Below are 27,744 nucleotides of genomic sequence, written 5' to 3' on the forward strand. Positions count from 1 at the left end.
ATATATATATATATATATATATATATAGTAAATAAATAATACTAAAATAGCACAGATCTGTAAGTTTAAATGTAATAAAAAATGCAATTTTAACAGACCAACATTGTTTCTACAAACATGAACTCTAATTGTCTTGCTTAAATGACCTCTATGAATTATTTCATTTTGACCCACAGTGTCCTAAATACTCTATATTTGGTATAAAAGTTGGCACACACACGTTGTGTCTGGATTTTGTAAAAGGAATACAGCTTTCAGTACAGCAAGAGAGACAATGACTGCATAAGGGACCTTCTTACAGGACACAATTCCTCTAGGGATCAAAATGAGGCCATTGCTGGATTTGCACTATTTTTTAGAGACATGGAAGGAGAAACAACTTACTTTTTATGTCAGCTATTGGTCATACTTCATCTATAGTGAATTTTAATTATTTTTATGTAGTGTTTGTGTGGAGTTTGTTGTGATTTTTGTGTTAATTTACAAATTTAGGCAGAGCTTAACAGAGGGACAGAGAGCCAAGTTTAGTAAACAGCAGTCAGAACAAACTGAAGCTGTGGAAAAATAGATTTATTTATTTTTTTAAAATTATGAATACTGTTGTTCTCACCGTGTTTCTCCTCTGTAGGCAGGAACTCTGGAGCCAAAGGTTCAGTTGGACAGCCGAAAGAAAGGTATGGTAGAAGGCCGAACGGGCTCACTCGGTCCTCATCGCCACGTAGCCAGCGATACCAATTTGCAGGGAGGTGATGGTGGGGCTTACCAGCTATCCTATGCCACCCTCCGTCAGCCACCACCCCCAGATGCCAACATGGCCGACTGGGCTAGCAAGCACCTGAACATGCACACCCAGGGCCTGTTCCGCCGTCGAGTCTCCATCGCCAACATGCTGTCCTGGAACCGCGGCTCCATCAAGAAACCCATGCTGATGACCAATGACCGCACTGTGCGCAAAGAAGCCTGTGAGATGTTTAAGCTTGTCCAGGCATACATGGGAGACCGACCTTCACGGCTGGACCGGCGACATGCGGCTCTTCTCATTGTCACTAAGTGCTGGGGCATGCAGGGACTGAGGGATGAGCTCTATGTCCAGCTCGTGAGGCAGACCACAGGCAACACCAGTCCACGCAGTCTGGCAGCAGGCTGGGAGCTTATGGCTGTGTGCCTTGCCTTCTTCGCTCCTTCACCCAAGTTCTGCTGCTACCTGGAGGGCTACATTCAGAGGCACATGGAGCCAACCAATGACAAAAAAAGTGAGTTTGTCATTTAATTAAAAATCAAGTAAAAAAATATAATATAAAATAATCTTGCTAGTTGACCCACTTTGTCACTTTGTCTCGCCAAATCATCAAGAAGCTGTTCACACAGGACACATTCTTGTGTTCTAACTGAATGTAACGGAAGGCCTAAAGACACATTTTTAAAACTTGTTGTGGCATCTTAAAAATGAGAAGAACACATCCTGTGTGAAAAGCCCCGCAAGTCAAAGTTTTGGGGTAGTTTTTTTTTTTGGAATTAATATTTTTATTCAGCAAGAATGCATAAATTGACAAAAAGAGACAGTAAAGGCTTTTATAATGTTACAAAAGAGTTCTATTTCAAATAAATGCTATTCTTTTGAACTTTCTATTCATCAAAGTATTTTGAAAAAATGTATCACTGTTTCCACACAAATATTAAAGGTGCCATCGAACGTTTTTTTACAAGATGTAATATAAATCTAAGGTGTCCCCTGAATGTGTCTGTGAAGTTGCAGCTCAAAATACCCCATAGATTTTTTTTAATAAATTTTTTTAACTGCCTATTTTGAGGCATAATTAGAAATGCGCCGATTCAGGCTGCGGCCCCTTTAATTGCTCGCGCTCTCCGCCCCTTCCCGAGCTCTTGACTCTATCACTGCATAAACAAAGTTCACACAGCTAATATAACCCTCAAAATGGATCTTTACAAAGTGTTCGTCATGCAGCATGTCTAATCGCGTAAGTATGGTATTTATTTGGATGTTTACATTTGATTCTGAATAAGTTTGATAGTGCTCCGTGGCTAACGGCTAATGCTACACTGTTGGAGAGATTTATAAAGAATGAAATTGTGTTTATGAATTATACAGACTGCAAGAGTTTAAAAATAAAAATAGTGACGGCTCTCTTGTCTCCGTGAATACAGTAAGAAACGATGATAACTTTAACCACATTTAACAGTACATTAGCAACATGCTAATGAAACATTTAGAAAGACAATTTACAAATATCACTAAAAATATCATGTTATCATGGATCATGTCAGTTATTATTGCACCATCTGCCATTTTTCGCTATTGTTCTTGCTTGCTTACCTAGTCTGATGATTCAGCTGTGCACAGATCCAGACGTTAATACTGGCTGCCCTTGTGTAATGCCTTGAACATGGGCTGGCATATGCAAATATTGGTGGCGTACACCCCGACTGTTACGTAACAGTCGGTGTTATGTTGAGATTCGCCTGTTCTTCGGAGGTCTTTTAAACAAATGAGATTTATATAAGAAGGAGGAAACAATGGGGTTTGAGACTCACTGTATGTCATTTCCATGTACTGAACTCTTGTTATTCAACTATGCCGAGGTAAATTCAATTTTCAATTCGATGGCACCTTTAAGCAGCACAACTGTTTTCAACATTGATAATAAAATGAAAATGTTACCAACTCAGCATTTTAGAATGATTTCTGAAGGATCTGAAGACTGGAGTAATGGCTGCTGAAAATTAAGCTTTTCCATCACAGGCATAAATTACGATTTTAAATATATTAAAATTGAAAACAGTTATTTTAAATTTCAATAATTTTTACAGTATTAGTTTTACTGTATATTTGATCAAATAAAGGACATTTCTTAAACATTAAAAAAACTTACCTCTTAATATGCAATTAATTGTGATTGAATTAATTTAACTAATTTTATATATATAAAAGATAAATATATAAAAGAAATATATCTCAAATGAAATCAATATTTTATTTATGGATTGTTTACATTTTTTGTTTCATTTTGTTTTGCTTTTTGTCTCCTTTGCAGTAACCCAGTACATACTGGACCAGCAGGATATTAAGAAGAAGAACTCAAAGTCAAGGAAGAAGAGAAAACAGAGCTCAGAGGAGGAAGCAGAAGGTAGTTTTTCTTTAACCCCTTAGCATTCCTAAGGTCTCTTTTGAATGGTATTTGTACCACGGGTGATACAGTGGAACGCTAACATGGCTGTTTCCTTATCTGAGACACATTTTGGAACAACAACAAAAAAAAGAATAAATTGACGAAAGTCACTTTGTTCAGAGGAAAGTTTGTTGAAATATGCATTTGAGAGATTTTCAAGAAACTTGGAATATGTAATGGATCAATTAGAGATATGCTGCACCATTATGAAATACACTGAAGAAGAATTAGATGTTGGTCTGTAGTTTTATATTGAGTGCTCTTCATTTGTGGGTGCATTAGCAGCGTCGATTATTTGACATGTCAATAAAACTATTTTAATTAGCCCTTTCGGGCAGTACGCATCACGTGCGCTAATCAGTAAATGACAATGCCCTCCGTATGGTGACACTTTAACCTTGCTACTGTTACCACAATGATTGGCCCTGATGATCTCATCAGATATCTGCCTACACATAGCTGTGGCATTGACCACAGTGAGGATCCCTCACACTGATATTCACTGCTTGCAGGCATGGCATAATAGTGACTCACAGCCACTGCTGCAGACCTACTCATGAGCCGTTTCTAGTCACAGGATCATTAGACTAGCACCAGCAACCACTGGCCACTTGAAGGAGCAGGATATGGCTCATGTCTGCTATGGCATGCAATGATTTTGAATCATTCATTTGGATCTGATGGGCAGATGTCCAGATAAGTGGGTCGACTTCACAGATAGTGCTGCAGCTGGGTGTGAGTCATTATGGGGGGATTCTTAAGGCTAGATCTGCTCTTTATGTAAGGCTGGCTCAGCTGAGGAGTTTATTGGGATGTTAAGCTGGAAACCCTGATGACGGGGCTGCTGTAAAACAGGAATTTACTCATCTCTCTGACATAGGGAGTCACCACAAAGATCTGTGTGGTCTCATTTGTGGCCTTTGAAAAGATTGTTGTTTCCTCTGGCTTTCCTTCACTTTATTGTTGCCTTTCATTTCAAATGAGGGCAAGCTGTTGCTTCAGAGCCGGACCACCAGCACTTAGTCATACAAAATATTCAGAATTAAGCAGAATCTGTATGTTTACCCTGTAAATGAACTGTTTAGGTTCAGGAATCTGAGTAAAAAAAAAAAGAGATCAAGGGCAAATTTATAACGCAATATCTCTCATTAAACGTAATTGCAGTCTGGTGCAGGGAAATGAACAAGAGGTTGTGTCAACACACATGTGTGTCACCTGTTTGCCATAAATCTGAAGGGGTGTCGAGTTTGGGGCACATTCCAGAAAAGATGCTTTTTATCGCTGCACAAGTTTTTACCATCTGGCTCCTTTAGTTAAGATCCGCAAAGCCTGCAGTGACGGTATTAGAAATGCCCCCTATGGATTTAACTTTGGAGTTATGAAGATCTCCTGTGAAACCAGAAGAGACCGGCTGTGGTTTCTCTAAAATACTGAGCATAGACTGCTATAAATTCAACATTTCTCAATGTACAATAAATCATAGTGATTCTACAAGTCTGGAGTTTGTTTCAAAATCTGACATCAAGTGATATCTGCGAATATCATTTATTCTAAGTAATGGAAAATGTTCTGCGATGTCTACTTTTATAGTCCATGGCTCGTACATAACAGAAGGACAAAACAGCACATTGATGAAACAGTCTAGTAGAAAACCCCTCTGTCTGTTTGTTTCCTCTCCTACAGTTCACATGTTGATCTGATGAGTCATTGCTAACAGAATGTGCAGGCTGGATTTCCTCCTCCACACTTTTGATGGAACCAAATAATTTTTCATTCATTGTTAAAATAGTGACTCATTTTGAAGCTTCACTCTTCATGTTCCGCTGTGATCTCATGATCACTGATGTTATAGCAACAGCAGCATTATGGAACTCGTATTCCAGACAAAGCAAAGTGACTCGTTTCTCAAAGCGTTGGCCTTGTAAAACAGGTTTTGATGCATTAGATGTAAATCTGTCTGTTCAGGTCCCGTGTCTAAGAATAGTAGGAATAACTCGTGTCTTTTCATCTCTAGCGCTCCCCATCAGCACATATGCCAAGTACTGCTACCGGAAGCTCCAGAAAGTGGCGGTCACTGGAGGGAAAAAGGTGAGTTTTTAACAAATACACTGAAGAAGAATCAGATGCTTAAGAAAGAAGACAATAAGTAGCAATTCCTCTATTTCCCATAAAGGGTCTTCGTAAGCCAAGCTTGGAGGAGGTGGACCACAGTCGACGTGCCATCATGACCCCCTCACTATTCGGCAGCTCTCTAGAGGAAGTGATGGAGCGGCAGAGTGAACTCTTTCCAGACAGGAAGTTGCCATGGGTGCAAGTGCAGCTGTCGCAGTATGTGCTGGCTCTGGGTGGAGCTCAGACTGAGGGGATATTCAGGTAAGACCTGCTCAACTTACTGCTAATTAGAGAGAATTGAAGAGCAGACTATATTTTACTATACGAGTGTTGCAGTATGACAAATAATTAGAAGTTGCAATGCTACTAGCTCAACTACATTTTTCAGTAATATGACATTAGCACAGCTAAAAAAAGAACCTGAGTGCAAATGTATCTGTTTAAGTTAAATACTAACACTGATTGCATGTTTTTGCTCTGACTGCAAAAATAAATCATATCATCACATAATTTATTTAAAAGGTCTTAGTGCCCTTAAAAACCTCCTATGTAACTTGTAGTGTAGTTAACTACAGGGTCCCTCAGCTGGAATGAGTGGCAAAAGAACCTGCTGCGTGACTGGATTTGATAGGGGAAACTGCGAAAACGCGAGTAAAACTAACGAATTACACTAAAGGTTGGGCTCAAAAGTGTTCCTTACAACTTGTCAAATAAACCTAATCCATGGATATTGACATGCAGCCAGGAGTCGTGTTTCCTGACATTTATATGTGCCTGATTTGACGCTGGGGAAATACATAAAGCAAATCTAACTGTGAACACTTTATATAACTACAATATAGGTAGGTTCAAATCCGCGTAATCACTTATATCAATGTTATATCGTCATATTGTCCAGCCCTAAAACATATATAGCTTTATAGTATAGTTTTTGTCAGTGTTTATTTAAAAACACACAATTATGCAGAATATAAGATGGTAAATATTTAATTAATGAATTGTCAACATAATATATAACAATACAATATATGCGGTATGATTTTACCTCAAAATCCAACAATTTGACACAAAATGATAAGTGCAAGTCCATGTTTCTCTGCTGGAGTCGAGCTGTTTCTGTGAATTGCAGTAATCCATTTGCTTTTTTTTCTGTAGCTTTCGCAAGTTTTTAAATATATACCTCAGGTTTTGTGTCAAAGCTATTTATACAGTCAGTCGCAAAGCTCTTTTCCGTTTTGGATGCGTTTTGTGTGTTTTTCGCGACATTCACGCTGAAAACCAATGCTGCCGCTCAGTCTTTTGCCACTCAGCGGCGTGACCGCAGTCGTAACGGTCGACGGTGACGTCACGTGCATACCCTCTATATATGCAATAGACACAATTTAGATTCCAAAGAAATATTTAATCCAGTCATTTCACAAATAACCTCAAGAAGCTCCTTCCAGAACACCTGCGACTCTCTACATTCCCACATACTGTAGAGTGAAACAGTGTGCCAATTTCCTCTTTACAATTTATGCAATTATCCAGGTTGTTAGGACTAATCCTATGCAATTTAACTGGGGTAATGTATGTTCTAGGCATCCATTTGTATTGTAGTATTCTACACCTAGTATTATTGACAGATTGAGTTTGAGCCAAAAGGCAAGGGCGATCAAACTCTCCTTTTAAACATTTCAAATCATGAGTAGCTTGTTGCTTGTAAAACTGCAGTTTCAAAATTGCTTCCCCGGTACTGTCATATATTTATCTCTTGTGTGTGAAATTACACAAATTATGGATGCGAAAGGCTAACTGTTTATAAATATGCTCTGCAAACATGCTCTTCAAACATTGGGGGACATGCAGTTTTACCCAAGTCAGTCATAGTTCATGCATAATCATGGTGTGCTGTCTCCCTCTGGTGGTTCTCAAATGTAACATTACAATTTCCTCCCACAGGGTCCCTGGTGACATTGATGAAGTTAATGCACTGAAGCTACAGGTGGACCAGTGGAGGATCCCTGAAAACTTATCAGACCCTAATGTTCCTGGTGAGTAACTATTCACATGCATTTATAACAATATTTTCTGGCGTTCCAGTAAAATACCAAATGTTTAAACCTCTTATGCCAATGTTTTCCTCAGCCTCTCTGATGAAGCTCTGGTACCGTGAGCTGGAAGAGCCTCTCATCCCTATGAGTTTCTACAAGCAGTGTGTCAGTAACTATGATGATCCTGTGGCAGCCATCAGTGTGGTGCAGTTGCTGCCTGAGCTCAACCGACTGGTGCTATGCTACTTCATCCACTTCCTACAGGTAGCCACAACACTCAGACACACACAATGGGCAACAGTGCTTTTAAATGCACAAAAATGTCTTATTTCACTTACATATGTCCCATGTCTTCCTCAGGTTTTTGCTCAGCCTGCGAATGTTGCAGTCACTAAAATGGACGTGAACAACCTTGCTATGGTAATGGCTCCTAATTGCCTTCGGTGCCAATCGGACGACCCCCGTGTCATATTCGAGAACACCCGCAAGGAGATGTCTTTCTTGCGAATGCTCATTGTACATCTGGACACAAGCTTCATAGAGGGCATTGTTTAAAGTTCTCGTTTTGTCTCATTGGCAGTATATGAATCAGTGATACACAACCATCCTTCTCACAAATATGACATTGTGGACAAAAACTGAGCAAAATCTAAGAGAAAAGTACACTTTTAAGGATGATTGTTTGTGAAAAATTTGTTTTTATTTTGACCGTAAAACTCTCAACAACATCACTGTTACTTTCCTTAATTAGGTGTGTTCTGCCCACCTCAGTGATATAAAGACTGGTAAAGTTGAAAGTCATTGATGGCAGAAATTTCATGCCTTCATCCAAGTTCTTTGCATGTTCAAGAAATGCATGAAAAAATGCAAATCTTCAAATGCGATGATTATGAACTATTAGTGGTTTACATATGTTAATGTGCGTTGCAAGGGTCAAAGTTAAAAGTAACTTGCATGGATGCATTGGTTTGTGAGCACTCACTCGCTGTCTGCTTGTTTTGTATAGTAAGTCATGGTGACCGGCTGTAAGAAAGCAGTTTATTTAGTTTGTTCTCTGACAGTATATTTGTGTATTTGTGGATTTCAAAGAAAAGGTCATCTGTATGAACATTGTATTTGTTCTTAGTTTGATCTAAAAGTAACTAAAGAAAAAAGAAAAATAGGTTTGTTAGATCGAGTGTGACTTTTTCATACTCTATCCAATAATATACAGTATTTTAAGATGTGAAAGTTTTCTATTTTATTTTATGATTTTTTTTAAACTGTTACTCCCTGATGATCAGGAATATAATTTATGTGGAATTGTCCTGAAAAATGAAATGTCATGAAATGGTACATTTTCAGCTCCCATTGGAAGTCCACAGCATCATACATAACCATTTGAAAATACTACTTCTGAGAAAGTTTGTAAATGAATTAAATATATTAAGTGATAATGAAAAAATATGCCATTGTATGATGCCTGTGAAATAGCCTTTGAAGAATTAAAATGTAAAATCTTGGAAAAGAGTAGATAAAATCCATGGCTTATTTAAAAAGACACAGGTACCCTTTGTGTATTCATGTTCTTTGTGAGTCTTTGTATGTAAATAAAGCTTGTAAATAGTGCTGCTTATTTTACTGACGTTACTTATAAATGGAACTGAGTGGTGTGAGTTGTTGGAAAATAGAAAATCTAAACACTTTTGTATTTAGTATTCTGTGCTATAGACTGTATGATCAAAATATTCTATACAACTTTTGGATTGTGTGTGTATTTTGTGTGAAATGGATGTTGAGGAATAAGTATAATAAAGTTTCACAAAGATGTGATTTGTTTATTTCATATTTTAGGGGTAAAGACATTTTTTTAGAATTACTCTTAAATAATTATTGAATTAAGCTCAATACATTATACCTATATAATGTTACATTATATAAATACCTATTGTTCTAAAGTTTGCAGTCAATAAGATTTTTTTAAATGTTTTTTTACTATCATTTACTAAAGCTGCATTTATTTATTTATATTTTACTGAATTTTATATTTTATGTACTTTTTTTTCCTGTGATGGCAAAGCTGAATTTTCAGCAGCCATTAATCCAGTTATCAGTGTCACATGATCTTTCAGAAATTATTCTAATATGACAGTTGTGCTGCATAATATTTTTGTGGGAACCTGATATTTTTTTCCAAGATTCTCTGAATGAATAGAAATAATAAAAAAACTGCATTTATTTCAAATAGTAATCTCTTATAAGTAACATTATAAATGTCTTTGCTGTTACTTTTGACCAATTTAATGTATTAATTGCTTTTTTATTTAATGACCGCAAACTTTTGAACTGTGGTGTATTAAAACGTCCTTGTCAATCACAATAATGTTACCAGACGCGAAGTCTTCTTGACGCATGCGCAGTTCTGGTATTGTTCATACCGGTAGTCTGTGGAACACATTGGAAAAGAGTAAGTGCGTCTCGCGCCCAACGTGGTTACAATAAAAGACGCTTTAATAGATGCACGACGCGCCTTTATACTTAAAGAGACGGATATCACTGCAGGTAACTGATATTTATAGCATTATATAATACTGTTTTCGCAGTGGCAAGACTTTGCTCGAGTACGGAATGTTTAAAGATGCTGTTTTAGAAAACTGAACCTCTAATTGCAGATTTTAGGTAATGAAATTAAATAAATGTCGTAACGTGCACTGATAGATGCATGTTGTAATCTACAGCTTGTATTTGTGGGAGTGGCGATGTACTCGCCCATTACTATCCATGTCATTATTCTCTTGGAGGGTGTGGATCAGTCAGGAAGTTAATGTCTGCTTGTGTTTTCACTAAGATGAAAATGGTTCTGTACTATTTCAAATGGTCTTAAATGATATCCTCTGTCTGCTTTTGGCTATAGACAGGCAGAAATCTATGATCTGGGAATAATAAGCAGCCATGTAGTGTAGTATTGGAATATATGGCATCTCTATTGTTTCCATTGTCATTGTCAGGCACTTAGGGGCCCCTGATAAATCACAGTTAATCACTCACTTATATGACTAATCAGACAAGAGTAAATAAATTAGTATGTTTTTTGTGTTTTGTAATATATGTTATGATTTATATGATTTATTTGGTAACATTCATAATTTAAATTGTAACATATTTTGATAGATCTATGTAATATCCTGTTCCTAACGTTTTATTAAGATAAACGGAATGTTGAATCTAAACTTAACATAAAAGTTACATATAGAAATAAGAGGCTTAGTTAAGTAAGCTATTGATAATTGAGTTAAGTCTGTTGTTCGCAGTGTGTTTAGTGGCATGATGCCATGACCTGGATTCTGTGCACCTACACTGTTTCTAAGTCAAATACTGTAGATCAGTGATGATCCGTGTTCCAGGGAGTACTGGGAAAGATTTCGCTATTGCTTTGATAGACCTATAAAAAGAAATGATTGAATATCATGGCTTTCAAAAGTCAAAACAATAAATTTTGTGATTTTTTTTCTTTTAAATTAATTGCTTAAGTTTGTAAACCTAATCATTTAAACAGTTATTAATTTAATTATTAGGTCTTATTCATTTAAACGATTTTAATAATATGAATGGTAATGCATATTTGTAGCAATAAAAATTAAAATCTTGGTAACACTTCACAATAATGTTTCTTTCGTTAACATAGATTAGTTAAAATGAAGTAACAATGATAAATACGTTTATTAAGCATTTATTAATCTTTGTTAAAGTTAATTTCAACATTTACTAATACATTATTAAAATCAAAAATACTTTGTTAATATAATGGACCTGACATGAACTAATAATGAACAGTCATTACACTTTATTTTAAAGCGACGTAGTTACGTTGTACTTATTCAAATAAGTACTGAGAAGTAATAATTAACTATGAAATTAATATAGGATTTGGTTTAGGGTTAGTTACTTGTAGTTGTGCATAATTTACTGTTATTACTATAGTAAGCACATGTAGTAACGTAACTATGTCACCTTAAAATAAAGTTACCTGGACAGTTGTATTTTTATTAATTAACATTAAAAATATGTAATAAATACTGTAACAAAATATTGCTCATTTTTAAATACTTATTACTAAATTTGTTACAAAACAGTGCAATAGTGTCAGTAATCAGTGACCCTGATATGTGATTCTAGCAAGCTGTGACAATACATACAATAATTGTTTTCCTGCCAAAACTATTGCTGTGATACAGTTCAGAGTGTCAGCTACTGTTATAAGTATTTGTTACTTATATTTATTGGAAAAGGTATTATTTAATCTCTTTTACTACTTTTTTTAGGCTTAATTTCTCTCTCATGTTAGCTATAGTCTACTAAAAACAGTATTGAGTAGGGCTGGACATTGACACAAACTTCATGATTCGATTTTGATTCAATATCGATTAATTGGGGACTATTAGGTACAATACATGGCAAATTTCCTCAAGGAAAAAATATCTCTCAGCTAATGCTATAAACTGTACATCCCAGTTGGTACATCACTGTAAGGTTTTTATAATAATGTTATAATAATACATTTTTAAAGGATTAGTCCACTTTTAAATACACTTTTCCTGATAAATTTACTCACCCCCATGTCATCCAACATGTCTTTCTTTCGTCAGTCGAAAAGAAATGAAGATTTTGAGGAAAACATTCCAGGATTTTTCTCCTTACAGTGGATTTCAATGGCTACCAACAGATTGAAGGTCAAAATTACAGTTTCAGTGCAGCTTCAAGGGCTTTAAACGATACCAGATGAATAATAAGGGTCTTATCTAGCGAATCGATCGGTCATTTTCGAAAAAAATACAACCGTTTATGCTTTATAAACAAAATATCGCATTGAACGTACCTTCCGCTTCCGCATTCTTCATAACGCTTACGCAGAATGTTCTACGCCTTCCCTATTCTACTTACGGAACGAACGCGGCGCCAGTTTCGTTTTTTTCCGTAACTTGAACTTGAACCTTTTTTCATATCAGAAGTAACAAAGCTTATTGCGATTGATTGGATTGGAGGTACGCTAAAACACTTTATTAATCAACTGAAAACAGCATAGACTCAGACTGAAAGATAAATAAATGGGATTTAAGAATCAATATCCATTCTTCAAAATGAGAATCGATTAAATTGAGAAATCGATATTAACCCAGCCCCTGTATTGAGAATGATCTATGTAATGTAATCATCACTGGGCAGTTACTGAAATGTGACACTTTCATATTAGGTATTTGCTGACAATATGAGCAAAACACCTCCTAACAGGCGAGGAATTACTTTTGAGGTGGGCGCTGCTCTTGAAGCACGGGACAGTCTGAAGAACTGGCAAGTGCCATTCTTTTAAAAACACTTTTTTTTTTTTTTTTTTTTAGCATTTTTATCACTTCTTTTTATAGAAAGCTGTCTGTATGTGATTTCACTCCCAGGTATGCTGCCAACATCGAGAAGATTGATTATGAGGATGAGAAAGTCTTAATCCACTATCGCCAGTGGAGCCATCGCTATGACGAGTGGTTTGACTGGGCCAGTCCGTATCTGAGGCCCATGGAGAGGGTTCAGCTGAGGAGAGAGGGACGGCAGGAAGACAACTTTATCCCTGTGAGTCACAGACTGTGCTCCTTAAAAATCCAAGTATATGAAAGCTAATCTAGGATCAGCCTAATGTATAAATCTGTTCAGTGGGATGTGAAAGTGATGCTGCATCAGTCCTCTTGCTATTTCAACTGATTATTACTGTGTGGATCACAAAAGCAAATCTTGCTGTGTATCAACCAATCTACACAAATATACTTTACAGATACTTGTCCAGCTGGTAATAACTAACTGTTCATTCATTGGATACATTGAAAGTGCAGTTCATACTTACAATGGCTTGAGTACACATCTTCTGTGATGAACATGTTTTTAATTTCTGCCTTAAATCTTTTGATCATATTTGATCTTTTGAAAAGAAAATGCTGTAAAGAAGTTTAGCATAATCCTTTATTATATTTTCTTAGAAAATTATATCTTAGAAACTTTCAAAACTACCATTTGAAAGTTTGGCGTCATAAGATTTTTTAATGTTTTTGAAAGAGGTCTCTTATGCTCATCAAGGCTGCATTGATAAAAAAAAATACAGTAAAAACTGTAATATTGTGAAATAATATTACAATATAACAACTGTTTTCCATTTCTAAGATATTTTAAAATGTAATTTGCAGTGTCACATGATCCTTCAGAAATCATTCTAAAATGCTGATTTGCTGCTCAAGAAAAATTTCTTATTATTATCAATGTTTAAAGTTTTGCTGCTTAATATTTTGGTGGACCATGATACCTTTTTCAGGATTCTCTGATGAATACAACATTCAAAATAAAGCATTTATTTAAATTTGAGATCTTTTGTAACATTATAAATATCTTTACTGTCACTTTTGATCAGTTTAATGCATCCTTGCTGAATAAAAGTGTTAATTTATTTAAAAAAAAAAAAAACCTTTTGAACAGTAGTGTATATTATAACTTCTTCACTGCTTATTAATATTTGTTTATATTAGTTTTGTGGTGCAGCTAACATGCAGAAAAAGGCAGGAAATTATATGATACATATGACCTCTGCAGACCCACTTGCCTATGTGTCAAGGTCAATAATGCTCCTAAAATTAGATAATTTGACCCTAAATACTGATTTGTTGAGCCACATTTAAAATCATTGTAAAATGCAAATTAATGAATTATGTTTTCATTTATAATTTTTGGCAGGGATTTCATGTGAATGACAAAGTTCTTGCAAGTTGGTCTGATTGTCGATTTTATCCAGCTAAAGTCTTGGCTGTCAATAAAGATGGTAAGCTGTTGATGTACAGTGCACAGCATAAATGAGTACACCCCCTCTGAAACTTCTGAAAGTCAGCAATTACTCAATTACTTAGAAGACATGTTAGGGTTCTTTAGAGATATAATGTTCCAGCAAGTCTGCTTTATCAATTACCAAAGAAACATGTCAAAATTACTCAAGAAAATAAGATTTTCTTATCAAGGTGATAAAATGTTGTGTAAAACACCCTCCTAAAAGTTACTAAATAAAATAAAATAAAAATGTTCTGGTGTAAGTTTAAGGCAATGTTTGATCAACAGGTATGTATGTTGAACCAAAACGAAAGAGAAGTAATGTCTTCACAATTAAAAGTGTTACATAGCCCACTGAATCATTCTCAGACTTAATGCTGACAACAATGGAACCACTTGGGAGAGAACTGTCAGGAGACTTTTTAAATTTTTTTTTAATTTTATTTCATTTTAAGCTTTCATTTAGTGATGAGGGATTTTTTTGCTATACAAAGAGCAGGAGAAAACCAAGCAAGTGTCTCAGAGCCAGTAAAAGCTATGAAAAGAGTGACTGTTTATCTCACAGAGTAAGATGCAGCCTGCAGAAATGACATGCATGGTTGTTGTTCTCACTGGAACTACCTGTAGCCAAAGCACAATGAAGTCAGTTATCCATTTCGAAAGCCCATATTTACAAAATATAGATTCTGGGAATCAATACTTTGGTCTCATGAGACCAAATCAATCATTTTGGAATTAACAGCATCCAAAATGTTATGGTGTTGCTAGAGGAGGAGTACAGTGAGAAGTGCCTGGTTCCCACAGTAAAGTTCAGTGGTAGTAAAGATCTTATATAGGGATCTATGAGTGCTAAAGGTGTGAGGGAGTTGTGCTTTATCAATGCTGTCATGAATTCCCACACCACGGTGTAATTTAATCAGGGCTTAAAAACGAAAAAAAATTCAATCGTTCCGCTCCGAGCAGAATCGATATTTTAACGCTTTCTTTATAATGTTTGTAAACATAAATTATGAACAAAACTGTCCTATATTATTTTACCTATCCACTTAGCCTATACTCCACAACAAAACATCCAAAGTTAACAGTTGGACTATTCAGGCTATAAACGTCAAGCCAAAACAGGTTTATTTATTGGAAATAAGATGCAAAACGAATTAATTTAAAGTGAATCTGTAGCCTACCTTTCTCATTCGGCACGAATCGAATGTTTTAATTTTCGAGACGAATGCTAAACTATTTATTATATGAGCTTTGTAGCCTACTTCACTCACTTTATCGACGTAAAACATCATCCTTCACATATAACAGCACAGTGAGGCGGTGGTCATGGGGGGTAAACGGCAGATTGTATTACAGAATTGAATTGAGCAGTGTAACGTTTGGTTGATTTGTATTTTATTTTAATATTTAACAGGCTGCGATATCAAGTAAGCAATGCAAGAAAATCGTGAGGCGTGAGGCGTGAGGCGCCGGCGCGACCGCTGGATTTGTTTTCCTTCTATAAGACAGTAAACTGTCTCCATAATTTATGGTCATACAGGTAAAATTAAGACATCATTCATACATTTACAAAAGACACTCAAATAACGAAAGTAAGCAGAATGTCCGTTTCCTTTTCTAGATCTTTGGAGTGCGCCACAAATAACCACTTTCGTTTTGTTAATCTGTAGACCCAAATTATTTAAGTGAAATATTTCACGTAGCCTATAGGCCTAAATATTCCCTTTTATTTTATATGTGTTATGTAGGTAGGCCTAGTTTTCTCCGTTCACAGAAGCACTGCAGACGCGTGATGTGACGTTGAAAATTGTCCTGCAATTTCCGCTGGTTTCAAAGCGCACAACAAGCTGCATATTACTTGACATTCATTTTCACTTAAATGTAGGCCTAATACTTGACGGTAGGCTGTACTATTTTAATTCGTGATTGGTTGACTACCAAATCAAAATATTAAACGGAACGATAAAATAACGTTATTAACCGGTTAATGGACATTTCAAATTAGCGTTTCTGTTCAGAACGATTAAATTTGATTTAGTTTCCGTTTCTGGTTACATTCCGGTCAAAATTTCGTTCGTTTCCGGTTTTCCGTTCCTTGAACCGGTTCAGAGCCCTGAATTTAATACACAAACTTGAAACAGAAGATGTTACCCTGTCCTCATTCCCTGCATTGTTGGGCATTTTTCAACATGACAATGATATGCATTCTCCCAAGCTGAAAAACCTTTTGTGGACATGTATTGCACTCAATCTTAACACTCTTGAGCGCCTGTGGGGGATTCTGTAGAGACGAGTTGAGCAACACTCCCCATTAAAGATCAGGGCATTTAAGGAGCTCATCCAGGAGTTAAACAGGACAGATGTGACAGTTTGTCATGAACTTGTACACTCCGTGCCAAGAAGGGTCAGAGCAGTATATCCAAAATTATGGAGGGCATACTAAGTACTAGAATATTATACATTTGTTGAATTAAAAATAAGGTGTAGCTACTCATTTCTGCAATCCTTCATTTAAACAAAATTGGCTAATTTACTTATTTTATGACTATTAATGACATATATTTATCAGTTTCTATTATGTATATGTTTAATACATTTTAGTTTTGCCATCTTTCCATGAATTGTATTAGTGATCATAAAGAAAATACATATTTTGTATTTGTTCAGAGAGGGTGTACTCATGTATACTGTGCACTGTATATATTGCATGAAACAAATGTTACATGAACAGATTCTTCTTCAAATTGAAATGTTATGTTTCATATGTGATTCAAATGTACAAAATTATCCTGCAGCATCCTACACTGTTAAGTTCTATGATGGTGTCATCCAAACAGTCAAAGGAATCCATGTGAAGCCCTTCACCAAAGAGGTTCATTTTGTATTTGTATCCTATTCATCTCTATTTCAGTACCTATTTTGGCCTTCTCTTCTTTTACTCATTCTCTCATTCTCTCCAATTAGAGTAGAAAGAAACTAGCTGACAAAAATGGAGAGAAGTCTATGGTAAAAAAGACAGTAAAGGACAAGAAAATGGAGGAGAATGAAATCAGCGATGATAAACAAGCAGTAGGACAGACCGACCGTGTTCCTGAGGAAGAGGAGGATGAGAACCCGGTCTTGGATGGAGAGGAAGGTGAACAGAAGAAAAGCAATGGGAATGGGAAATGCCTTGATGTGGAAAATAAAAGCATAAAGGAGGAAAATGCAGAGGGAGAGAGAGTCTTGGAGCAAATAGGGCAGCACAACTACAGTAAGTTATTTCTGAAGAGGGGCTCGGGGCCTGAGGAGAGAGAAGAGAAGGCCAGGGTGAAAATGGAGGACTCTGTGGTGTTTGATTTGGGCGTGAACTTTAATGAGGGGATGGTAAAGAGAAATGAGACAGAGGAAGCAGAAGTCCTGGAACAAAAAGAGGAGGAAATCAAAGGACAAGGTCTTCCTCATGACAAAAAGTCACGGAGGCAGCGAATAAGAAGTAAGTACAAAGTTAAACTATTCAAAGTTATTTGCTTGAATGTATGCAAGTGATTTGTATGTTGTTTTCCCTGAAAAGTATAAACACTGTGTTTCTGTGGCAGTATTAAAACATTGTTCTGTTTGTTTGAGAACAGAACAAGGCTAAAACAATGGTGTGAGTTTGGGGTGGGGCTATCTATTTGACTGACCAATAGCAAGGGGAACATTTGGGAAACATGTTTGAAACCATCATTATTTGCATAAGTGCGCATAGTAGAGGGGGCTCTAGCTTAAGTGATGGTAGATACTATGGGAGGATTCCTGGGAAGCAAACAGGTCTACCTGTGCATCCCTGCATCGACTCCAGATCAGCTGGACCACCTGGGGATGGAGTATCCATTCTCCCAGTAGCATGAGCTGTCGTGAGAGCATGTTGGCCGCCCTGAAGCAACGACCGAAACCGGTGCAGGGCGAGAAGCACTGCAAACTCTAGGCCAGAGGTCTTCAACCTTGTTCCTGGGGACCTACTGTCCTGCAAAGTTTATTTCCAACCTGCTTCACCACACCTGCCTGTGATTTTCAAGTGATCCTGAAGAGCTTGATTAGCTGGTTCAGGTGTGTTTGATTGGTTTGGAGCTAAACTCTGCAGGACAGTGGGTCCCCAGGAGCAGGGTTGAAGACCCATGCTCTAGGCAGTTGATATGCCACTGCAGTCGAGGTCCCGTCCAGGAGCCTGAGTCTACGTGCCCTTTGCATACAGTTTCCCAGCCCATTCTGGAGGCATCTGTTGTGACAACAGCGTGCCTGGACACTTGTTCCTAGGGCACTCTGGCCCATAGAAGGGCAAGGTCTGACCAAAGGCTGAAAGTTTGGCAACAGATCAGTGTGATGGTCACACGGAGTGTGCCATGCGCTATGCCCATCTCAGTACTCGGCTGTGAAAGTCCTCATATGCATTAAAAGGTCTCATAATCATCAAAGCAAGTGGCATTACCTTGGATGCCATGTGCCCCAGGAGCCTCTGAAAATATTTCAGTGGAACTGGTGTTTCCCCCCTGGACATATTCAGGCATTTCAGCACCGACTCTAGACCGAGTCTAACTCCATACTGAGAAAAGAGATACTCTGCACGGGGGAGAGTTTGCTCTTTTCCCAGTTGACCTAGAGCACTAGGTCCCTGTGTTTGCACAGCAGATCTCGAGTGTTAGCTAGAATGAGCCAGTTGTTGAGCCCAACCCTCAAAGGCACCGAAGCAAATTTCTGAATGAGTGGATGCAAGCCACCATCTTATAGACCCTTATGTACGGGGGTTGGCTTGCCATGCAAATTCCACTCACCAATACCACTGGCCGTTTTTATAAAACTCAGAGGTGATTGGGGATCCCAAGTGAGTCCCCATTTGTCAGTCATCAACATAACGTCAAACTTGACTGACAGATAGGGAGCTGCACAATTAATCAAAATAAAATTTAAATCGCAATATAGGCGTGTGTTTTTCAAACATGTGAGCATCTTATGATCCGGTGGTTTTGTCATCTCAAAGTGGCTTGATTTGCAGTAAATGCTGCTCCACACAAACTCATCTCTGCATCTGCTCTTGGTTTGGGTTGCTTATAACGTACATTTGGGAACCAAAAATGCACCAACCATTTTCTCAAACTTGTAATGAGAAGTGCTTATAAACTGGCTGTTTTCAACAAAAGAGCTTTAAAGGATTAGTTCACTTTCAAATAAAATTTTCCTGATAATTTACTCACCCCCATATCATCCAAGATGTCCATGTCCTTCTTTCTTCAGTCAAAAAGAAATTAAGGTTTTTGAGGAAAACATTCCAGGATTATTCTCCTTATAGTGGACTTCAATGGACTCCACTGTTGAAGGTCAAAATTACAGTTTCAGTGCAGCTTCAAAGGGCTTTGAACAATACCAGACGAGGAATAAGGGTCTTATCTAGCGAAACGATCGGTCATTTTCAAAAAAGTTTCTTTATGTAAACAAATGATCGCGAAGTGTTTCAGCCAAGACCGCACTTTCGTATTCTTCAAAAAGCTTATGCTGTATGTCCTACGCCTTCCCTATTCCCTCGTTCGGGAAGGCGTAGGACATACAGCATAAGCTTTTTGAAGAATGCGAAAGTGCGGTCTTTGGCGAAACCACTTGGAAGGCGATCATTTGTTTATACAAAGCATATACATTTACATTTTTTCGAAAATTAACGATCGTTTCGCTAGATAAGACCCTTATTCCTCGTCTGTTATCGTTTAAAGCCCTTTGAAGCTGCACTGAAACTGTAATTTTGACCTTCAACAGTGGAGTCCATTGAAGTCCACTATAAGGAGAATAATCCTGGAATGTTTTCCTCAAAAACCTTAATTTCTTTTTGACTGAAGAAAGAAGGACATGGACATCTTGGATGATATGGGGGTGAGTAAATTATCAGGAAAATTTTATTTGAAAGTGAACTAATCCTTTAAGAGCTCTCTGCAGTTTTCCACTGACATAAAATGATGGTTTAATGTTTGAACATGAAGAAATTAAGACAGCCTTTTCTTTAAATACTCAAGTTTTAAAATTTTACAATTGCATTATAAATCGCAAATGCAGTTATCAGAAAAAAATCAATTTGTGCAGCCCTATTATTTGGTGAGGCTTTATTTATGTTAATGTTATTTAAAAATTTAAGTTTATTTTCTCTAGGGAAGAGGAGACTATCAATGGCACGAAGGAGCTCCAAAAAAAGCAAGACTGATTCAGGTTTGACTACTTTAATGTTGCATAAAAATGTGTTTACTAGTGCCATAATGGTAGATTTCCTTATCATTCCATCATCTCTTTCCTCCAGAAAAAAGTTTTCATACTGATTCCAAGCCCATATGCGCATCCACCAATCAGAGAACTCAAGGAAAAGGACCAGACCCTTCATGTCTGACACAACCGTCCAATGACACAGAAGTACCTAAGGCTCAGTGCCAATCAGAAACCTTTAAGCCTACAGGTGAGATTCCACCCACCACATCTGTAAAACACATATTTACTCAAATAAGACCTGGTTCATTATAATCAATGTTTTTTTTTTAAATGTAGCAGTGAGAAAACAAGCCTACCACAACCCCAACCGTTTCAGCAGAGAACCATGTGAGTAATGATTACAACTAAAGGGATAGTTCACCCAAAAATGAAAATTCTGTCATCATTTACTCACCCTCAAGTTGTTCCAAACCTGTATGAATTTCTTTCTTTTACTGAACACAAAAGAAGATATGGGTAACCAAACAGTTGATTGACCCTATTGACTTCTGTAGTATGGAAAAAAAAAAATACTATGGAAGTCATTGGGGTCCCATCAACTGTTTGGTTACATGTATTCTTCACAATATCTTCTTTTGTGTTCAGCAAAAGAAAGAAATGCATACAGGTTTGGAACAACTCGAGGGTGAGTAAATGATGACAGAATTTTCATTTTTGGATGAACTATCCCTTAATAAAGAGATTCACTGAATCATGAATCATCAGAACGATCTTGAATGAGTGACAATGAATGTAAAATCTATTTATCGCAGTATACAGAGTAATCAGAAACCAACCGCCACCAGTGCTCTCTATCAACTTGGACCATAATCTATATAAATGCAGTGCTCCTGGCTGTACAAAGTCTTTCCGCAAAGCAAAACTCCTGCACTATCATATGAAATACTACCATGGAGATGATCGTCTGATGGAACTGGACCAGATCAGGGCAATGGACAAACAGACCGCACTTAATAATCAGGATGGCTCTAAGAAGAGGTGCATTACATCACATGAGTGTGCACAGGTGACTGTGAAGAGACGCTCTCTTGCGCCCCCTGTTGTCAGTGCACAGAATTACCAACGATGGCCTTCACTGAAGGACAAGACCAGAGAGAATCAGCTAGACAGCAACTCGCATAGATACTTCAACAAGGAAAGAGAGAGGAGATTTATGGAAATGGGTATGGCTGATGGATAAGATTTATATAGTATTTCACAGAAAGCATGTTGGATTAATAGTTTTTAATACATGACATGATTTAACTGAGCTTTGTTTTTTGCCTTCTGTAGAAAGTGTGAAAGAACGTGACAAGCTGAAAGAGAAACAGACTGGAGACTTCCTGCGTATAAAGTTGAAGGAAAAGAAAAAGATGAAAAAAACCACATCAGGTAACGAAAAGCAGAATTTATTTACAGATAATGCAATCAGTTATTAAAGAGTTGATTTTTGAGTGATGGTAAATGTTTATTTCTGTGCACAACAACTGTAACTGCAAGTCTAAAATCTGTCCGTTACAGCAAATTATAATAAAAGCAGAAATATAAATTATAGAAGTGTAAATTATATTATATAATCTCATAATAATACTAGATTATGTCACATGCTATGCAAAAAATCTTGCGTTTTATAATTTAAGAAAGAAAAAAAACATTTTGCTCTGCTTCGTCCCCTTCCTGTCAATTTATATGTTCAGTTATTATTTTCAGCTGTGAAGGTTTCGTTTACATCTTAATGTTTTTTTAGAGTTTATACATAGATTTTTGCAATTGTTTATTATCTTAAGTTTTTTCCTCATAATTCAGGTCATGTTTTGTAATATGTTTCCAGATGAGGATAGCATTTCTGATTGGTCCTCTGACAGCTGTGGGTGGAGTGAAGATGAAATGGGGGCAGATCTGGATGTCATCGCCTCACCTCTCAGCTGTAGCTCTGTTGCCTCGACTACAGGAAGTCAGGAAACTGTCCGCTGTGTGTGTGAAGCGGAAGAGGAAAATGACTTCATGTTACAGGTGACCCTTAATTTGGCCTGTACAGTATCATTCAAACGTTTGGGGTCAGTAAAGAAATTAATACTTATATTCAACAAGGATGCATTAAATTCACCAAAGATGACAGTAAAGACATTTATAATGTTACAAAAGATTTCAATTTCAAATAAATGTTTTTATTCATCAAAGAAAAAAAAGAAATGTTTCTTGAGCACCAAATCTGCATATTAGAATGATTTCTGAAGGATCATGTAATACTGAAAATACAGCTTTGACATCACATTAATAAATTACAATTTAAAATACATTAAAATAGAAATGTAATGTAATAATATTTCATAATATTACTGTTTTTACTGTATTTTAATAAATGCCTTGGTGAGCACAAGAGACTTCTTTCAGAAACATTAAAAAAATGTACCGACCCTAAACATTTGAACGGTAATGTATATATCAGTAGAAGATTTGGCTGTAAAAATGATCACTATTAACAACAATCACATTGGTTGCCTTTTCTCTTTCATCTCAGTGTGAAGAGTGTCTATACTGGCAGCATGGAACCTGTATGGGCCTCCTGGAAGAGAACGTTCCAGAACGATACTCTTGCTTCATTTGCCGGGATTCCCCAGGTTTGAAAGTGATGCATGTTTTAGTGTTGAATTCTGAACTAAACCCTAATGCAGTCATCAGGATGAGTGGCAGTTTGAGTAGTTTGACTCAACATTTTGTCAATTCCCCTTTCTCCTGCTGGGAAATTAGGGAATTTTCTGCTGTTTTAAGCTAATTTTGGCTTACCAGAGCATTTGTTTGTGTGTATCTAGGGCAGACCAGAGGTCAGAGACAGAGCCTGCGGTACTGGTATGACAGGGACTGGCTTAGCACCGGCCATATGTACGGCCTCTCTTTTTTAGAGAACTACTCCCATCAGAACGGCAAGAAGATCGCAGCCACTCATCAGCTGTTAGGGGACGTTCAGCATGTGGTGGAAGTCCTCAATGGCCTGCAGCTCAAAATCAGCGTGCTACAGTAAGGCCACATTTACACCGCAGTTCTTGATGCCCAATTCCGATTTGTTGATTATATCAGATTTTTTGATGACCAGCTTACATCTTCTTTTACAATATACACTTAATGATAGCGTGGTCATTACACATTACACCCTTGTATCTAATGTTATAGACTAACAAAATAATAAATAATCACTTTTTCTAACCTGTAACGTTAATGTTCTCACACCCTGGCTCTTCGCAGTCCAGTGACAACAAGGAATCCTCTTCTCTGAAACTATCTAGTATCTCAGGTGGTCGGCAGGTTGGCCCGTCACCTAAAATGCCTTCCGTTTGTTCGTAGAATGGGAATATAATACGGCTAATTACCACTCTTTGTTGTTGTGGTCTTTGACCGCCCTGTACTTGCTTTTTAAGCTTTTGATTTTACGTTGACACTGTAGCCACAAGCTCTTAAAATCGCACCTTCCCATCTCGTCTGAAGTTTCTTCAAATACGGCTTTGTTTCTGTAACAACCCTTCATTTTTGCCTGCACCCCAAAGGCTCAAAAGACATAAAACTTTAGCATTACTCTACTGGGTTGAGCCTGTGTCCTCCATTGCGCCATTGAAAAGAGTCATGTGATCACGGTTGGTGTTCACCTGAGCTGGTGTCATTTGCCACCGTCACTTTTTCAGTGAGGTACGACTCGCATTGACAGGGAAATATCCGATCTGTCCGCTTACATGGCAGGCGCAAATGCATGTATCCGATTCATATCAGATTTATTTCCACATATGAACGAGGCCTGAAACTGATAATATCGGAATATCTGAGAATGTCGGAATCCATGCTTACGTGTTTGTGGGTCATATCCGATCTGTGCCACATGGGAGGAAAAAATCGGAATTGGGTCACTTGAACAATGTAATGTAAATGCGGCCTAAGTGATGCCATTTTATCTCTGTTTAAACCAATAAGGCATATGCTGTTAGAAATGCCACATGTTAAGAGTGTTATAACACTTTTCTGCAGGAGCCAGACTCATCCAGACCTCAAGTTGTGGCAGAAGCCGTGGAAGCTTACAGAGAAATCCAGGATGAAAAGCATGGCTCTTCCAGACGCAAAAACAGTTTCTTCATCAGCATCCTCGGAAGCCATTTTACGTAAAGAGCCCTTGTCTTCATCCTTCCAGGACTACATTAGCAGTGAGCACTGCTACCAAAAGCCACAAACACTCTACCAAGTATTGGAGCCGAGGCTGGTGCTAAAGACACAGTTTGAGTCGTTGTTGGAAAACCGATCTCACAACACTGAGAGAGTGCTGAAGAATGAACAACACTATTATGGAGAGATCCAACCAGCACTACTGAATACATCTAGTACTCAGCTGTTCAACCACAGGATGGTGAGGGTCATATGAGGTTAATATTATGTGATTAACACTGTCCAGATCTGTGAAATATAATTATCATAAAGGTCTGATTCTACATTGAGCTGACATTTTTATTAAAGGAATAGTACATATAAAAGTGAATTTGAATAGAAATACATATATTTATTAGATATGTATCTAAATTGGAAAACAGTTATTTTAAAGGTGCCCTAGAATCAGAATTTGAATTTACCTCGGCATAGTTAAATAACAAGAGTTCAGTACATGGAAAAGACATACATTGAGTTTCAAACCCCATTGTTTCCTCCTTCTTATGTAAATCTCATTTGTTTAAAAGACTTCCGGAAAACACTCGGATCTCAACATAACACCGACTGTTACGTAACAGTCGGGATCATTAATATGTATGACCCCAATATTTGCATAATGCCAGCCCATTCGACGCATTAGACAAGGAAAGGCAGTATTAACGGCTGGATCTGTGCACAGACAAGGTAAGCAAGCAAGAACAACAGCGAAAAATGGCAGATGGAGCAATAATAACTGACATGATCCATGATATCATGATATTTTAGTGATATTTGTAAATTGTCTTTCTAAATGTTTCATTAGCATGTTGCTAATATACTGTTAAATGTGGTTAAAGTTACCATCGTTTCTTACTGTATTCACGGAGACGAGAGTCGTTGCTATTTTCATTTTTAAACACTTGCAGTCTGTATAATGCATAAACACAACTTCTTTCTTTATAAATCTCTCCAACAGTGTGTAATGTTAGCTTTAGCCACAGAGCATAGCCTCAAACTCACACAGAATCAAACGTAACCATCTAAATAAATACTTTACTCACATAATTCGAAGCATGCATACAGCATGCATGACGAACATCTTGTAAAGATCCATTTGAGGGTTATATTAGCTGTGTGAACTTTGTAAATGCACCGTAATATAGTCGAGAGCTCGTGTGGCAGATGGAGCGCATCTCTTAAAGGTGCCGTGCTGAAAAAATCAGTGCATAGTTAATGATGCCCCAAAATAGGCAGCTAAAAAAATTAATTTAAAAAAATCTATGGGGCATTTTGAGCTGAAACTTCACAGACACATTCAGGGGACACCTAGGACTTATATTACATCTTGTAAAAAAAACAATCTAGGGCACCTTTAAATTGTAATAATATTTAAAGACATTACTGTTTTTACTGTATTTTTATTAAATAAATGTAGCCTTAGTGAGCCTAGAGACTTTCAAAAACAATGAAAAAAATCTTGCCAACTCCAAACTTTTGAACAGTCTAGACTGACTGTTTTATATTGTTTGTGACTGAACGTTAATTACACTGAATGCTACAATGTAAGTAATGAGTGAATGTGACATTGTAGGATGTAGGAGAGAAGATTGAGGCAGGTGGTGATGGAGGCGGGGTTAAGGGCGGAGCTCAGCCCCAGCAGTGGAGGATCAACCTGCTGGAACATATCGAGACTGTACAAGAAGAGGTTACTCACAGGATGGACTTCATCGAAAGGGAGCTTGATGGTGCGCCAGAGGGTTTCAGGGGGCTGGATTTATGTTTTGCAATTTTTCATGTGGTGATTTGTATTATGTTTTGTATACATTAAAGATAATAAATCAAAACTCTACCTATTTCAGTGCTTGAAAACTGGCTGGACTGTACGGGTGAGTTGGAGCCTCCAGAGCCATTGGACCGTCTGCCTGAACTCAAGCAAAGCATCAAACAGCTGCTGAATGAACTGGGAAAGGTGCAGCAGATCGCACTGACTTGTGCCACATGAGGGCGCCTGGGCATATTTTACTATCATCACAGGACTACCTCGGATTAATACATTCCTATACCGGGCCACAAAACCAAAGAGCCTAAAGAATAATAGACTGAGAACAATGTGAAACTGAACAAACTGTTTGTTACAGAGTCAGTGATTCTGACTGTGGACTTGGAATTGAGACCGAATGTTGCAAAACTTTATCACCTCCTCTATCCTTTCACAGCAAATGTGATCCAGATACTTTTCATCCTTTGTTTCACCAAAAGGAAACCTATAACAAAATACTTTAAAAGTATGTTTGCCGAAAGGTTTACAAGACATTGTCTTTGTCATTTAACAATGCACAGCATGCCATGCACCAATTTCTTAATATTTTTACACTTAGTCATAAAGCAAGTCAACGCCACACATGTATAACCAGATTTTTTTTTTTTTTCAGAGAAAAGGTAGAAAGTTATTCATGTTTAATCTAAAAGCCTATTGGATAGTAAAAATAAGGATCAGTCCTTCACTGTTCAAAGGCTAGTAACCATTAACCTCTATTTAACAAGCTGGGTGTGAAGTAAAATGTACACAATGAAACAATTGTTTATGTGCTCCATTGTATTTAAAGGACCTAATGCTTAGAAAGTTCAAATGTTTTTTGAATATTGCATATTTATTTCTGAACAACTGTGAATTTCATAATTACTACCACAATCCTCTGTACTCTACTATTCCTTTAAGCTTTGTGCAGTAATGTGGTCTGTGTCATCACTTCATTATGGATTACCCATAAAATGTTTAGTATATTAAAGGATTAGTTCACTTTCAAATTAAAATTTCCTGATAATTTACTCACCCCATGTCATCCAAGATGTTCATGTCTTTCTTTCTCCAGTCGAAAAGAAATTAAGGTTTTTGATGAAAACATTCCAGGATTTTTCTCCATATAGTGGACTTCAATGGAGCCCAAACGGTTGAAGGTCAAATTTACAGTTTAGAGCGATCCCAGACGAGAAATAGTGGTCTTATCTAGAGAAATCATCGCTCATTTTCTAAAAAAAAGTTTTAAAATTGTATATATTTTAACCATAAATGCTCATCTTGAACTAGCTCTCTTCTTCTTCTCTATTTGAATTCCAGCAGTGTAGACGCTGCTAAGTGTATTACTGCCCTCCACAGGTAAAAGTTTGAA

General features: G+C 37.2%; 2 protein-coding genes across 6 annotated transcripts in view; both read left to right on the forward strand.

Moving 5' to 3' along the window:
- arhgap46a (Rho GTPase activating protein 46a) overlaps nt 1–9,140 on the forward strand; it is a 36,885-nt gene extending 27,745 nt beyond the window's left edge. For both annotated transcript variants that reach the window (XM_048172195.1, XM_048172197.1), the window contains 7 exons: nt 629–1,253; nt 3,054–3,146; nt 5,203–5,276; nt 5,362–5,561; nt 7,242–7,333; nt 7,428–7,597; nt 7,694–9,140. In XM_048172195.1, coding sequence (XP_048028152.1) covers nt 629–1,253; nt 3,054–3,146; nt 5,203–5,276; nt 5,362–5,561; nt 7,242–7,333; nt 7,428–7,597; nt 7,694–7,888 — 1,449 coding nt within the window. In that variant the 3' untranslated portion in view covers nt 7,889–9,140. The remainder of the gene's footprint in view (nt 1–628; nt 1,254–3,053; nt 3,147–5,202; nt 5,277–5,361; nt 5,562–7,241; nt 7,334–7,427; nt 7,598–7,693) is intronic.
- A 585-nt stretch (nt 9,141–9,725) lies between these two features.
- phf20a (PHD finger protein 20, a) lies at nt 9,726–27,417 on the forward strand. Of its 4 annotated transcripts, none has more exons than XM_048173135.1 (17): nt 9,726–9,874; nt 12,564–12,661; nt 12,763–12,934; nt 14,081–14,165; nt 16,963–17,039; nt 17,132–17,642; nt 20,321–20,377; nt 20,466–20,618; nt 20,708–20,758; nt 21,184–21,594; nt 21,704–21,802; nt 22,242–22,423; nt 22,932–23,031; nt 23,224–23,428; nt 24,425–24,797; nt 26,166–26,319; nt 26,434–27,417. In XM_048173135.1, exons 1-17 carry the CDS (start codon nt 9,830–9,832, stop codon nt 26,574–26,576), a joined length of 2,916 nt encoding a protein of 971 aa, XP_048029092.1. In that variant the 5' UTR covers nt 9,726–9,829; the 3' UTR covers nt 26,577–27,417. The 4 variants fall into 4 exon arrangements, with proteins under 4 accessions (XP_048029092.1, XP_048029095.1, XP_048029093.1 ...); XM_048173137.1 differs by having other exon boundaries at nt 9,856–9,874; nt 12,564–12,620; XM_048173138.1 differs by lacking the exon at nt 26,434–27,417 and having other exon boundaries at nt 24,425–24,813; nt 26,166–26,298.
- The last annotated feature ends 327 nt before the right edge of the window (nt 27,418–27,744 follow it).

This window comes from Megalobrama amblycephala, linkage group LG21 (genome assembly GCF_018812025.1).
Source record: "Megalobrama amblycephala isolate DHTTF-2021 linkage group LG21, ASM1881202v1, whole genome shotgun sequence".
Taxonomy (NCBI): Eukaryota; Metazoa; Chordata; class Actinopteri; order Cypriniformes; family Xenocyprididae; genus Megalobrama; species Megalobrama amblycephala.

Coding starts and splice junctions, on each gene's coding strand:
- phf20a (XM_048173135.1), top strand. CDS start 9,830: ATGCACGACGCGCCTTTATACTTAAAGAGACGGATATCACTGCAG. Junction 14,166..16,962: donor CTTGGCTGTCAATAAAGATG/GTAAGCTGTTGA, acceptor ATTATCCTGCAG/CATCCTACACTGTTAAGTTC. Junction 21,595..21,703: donor GAGGAGATTTATGGAAATGG/GTATGGCTGATG, acceptor TGCCTTCTGTAG/AAAGTGTGAAAGAACGTGAC.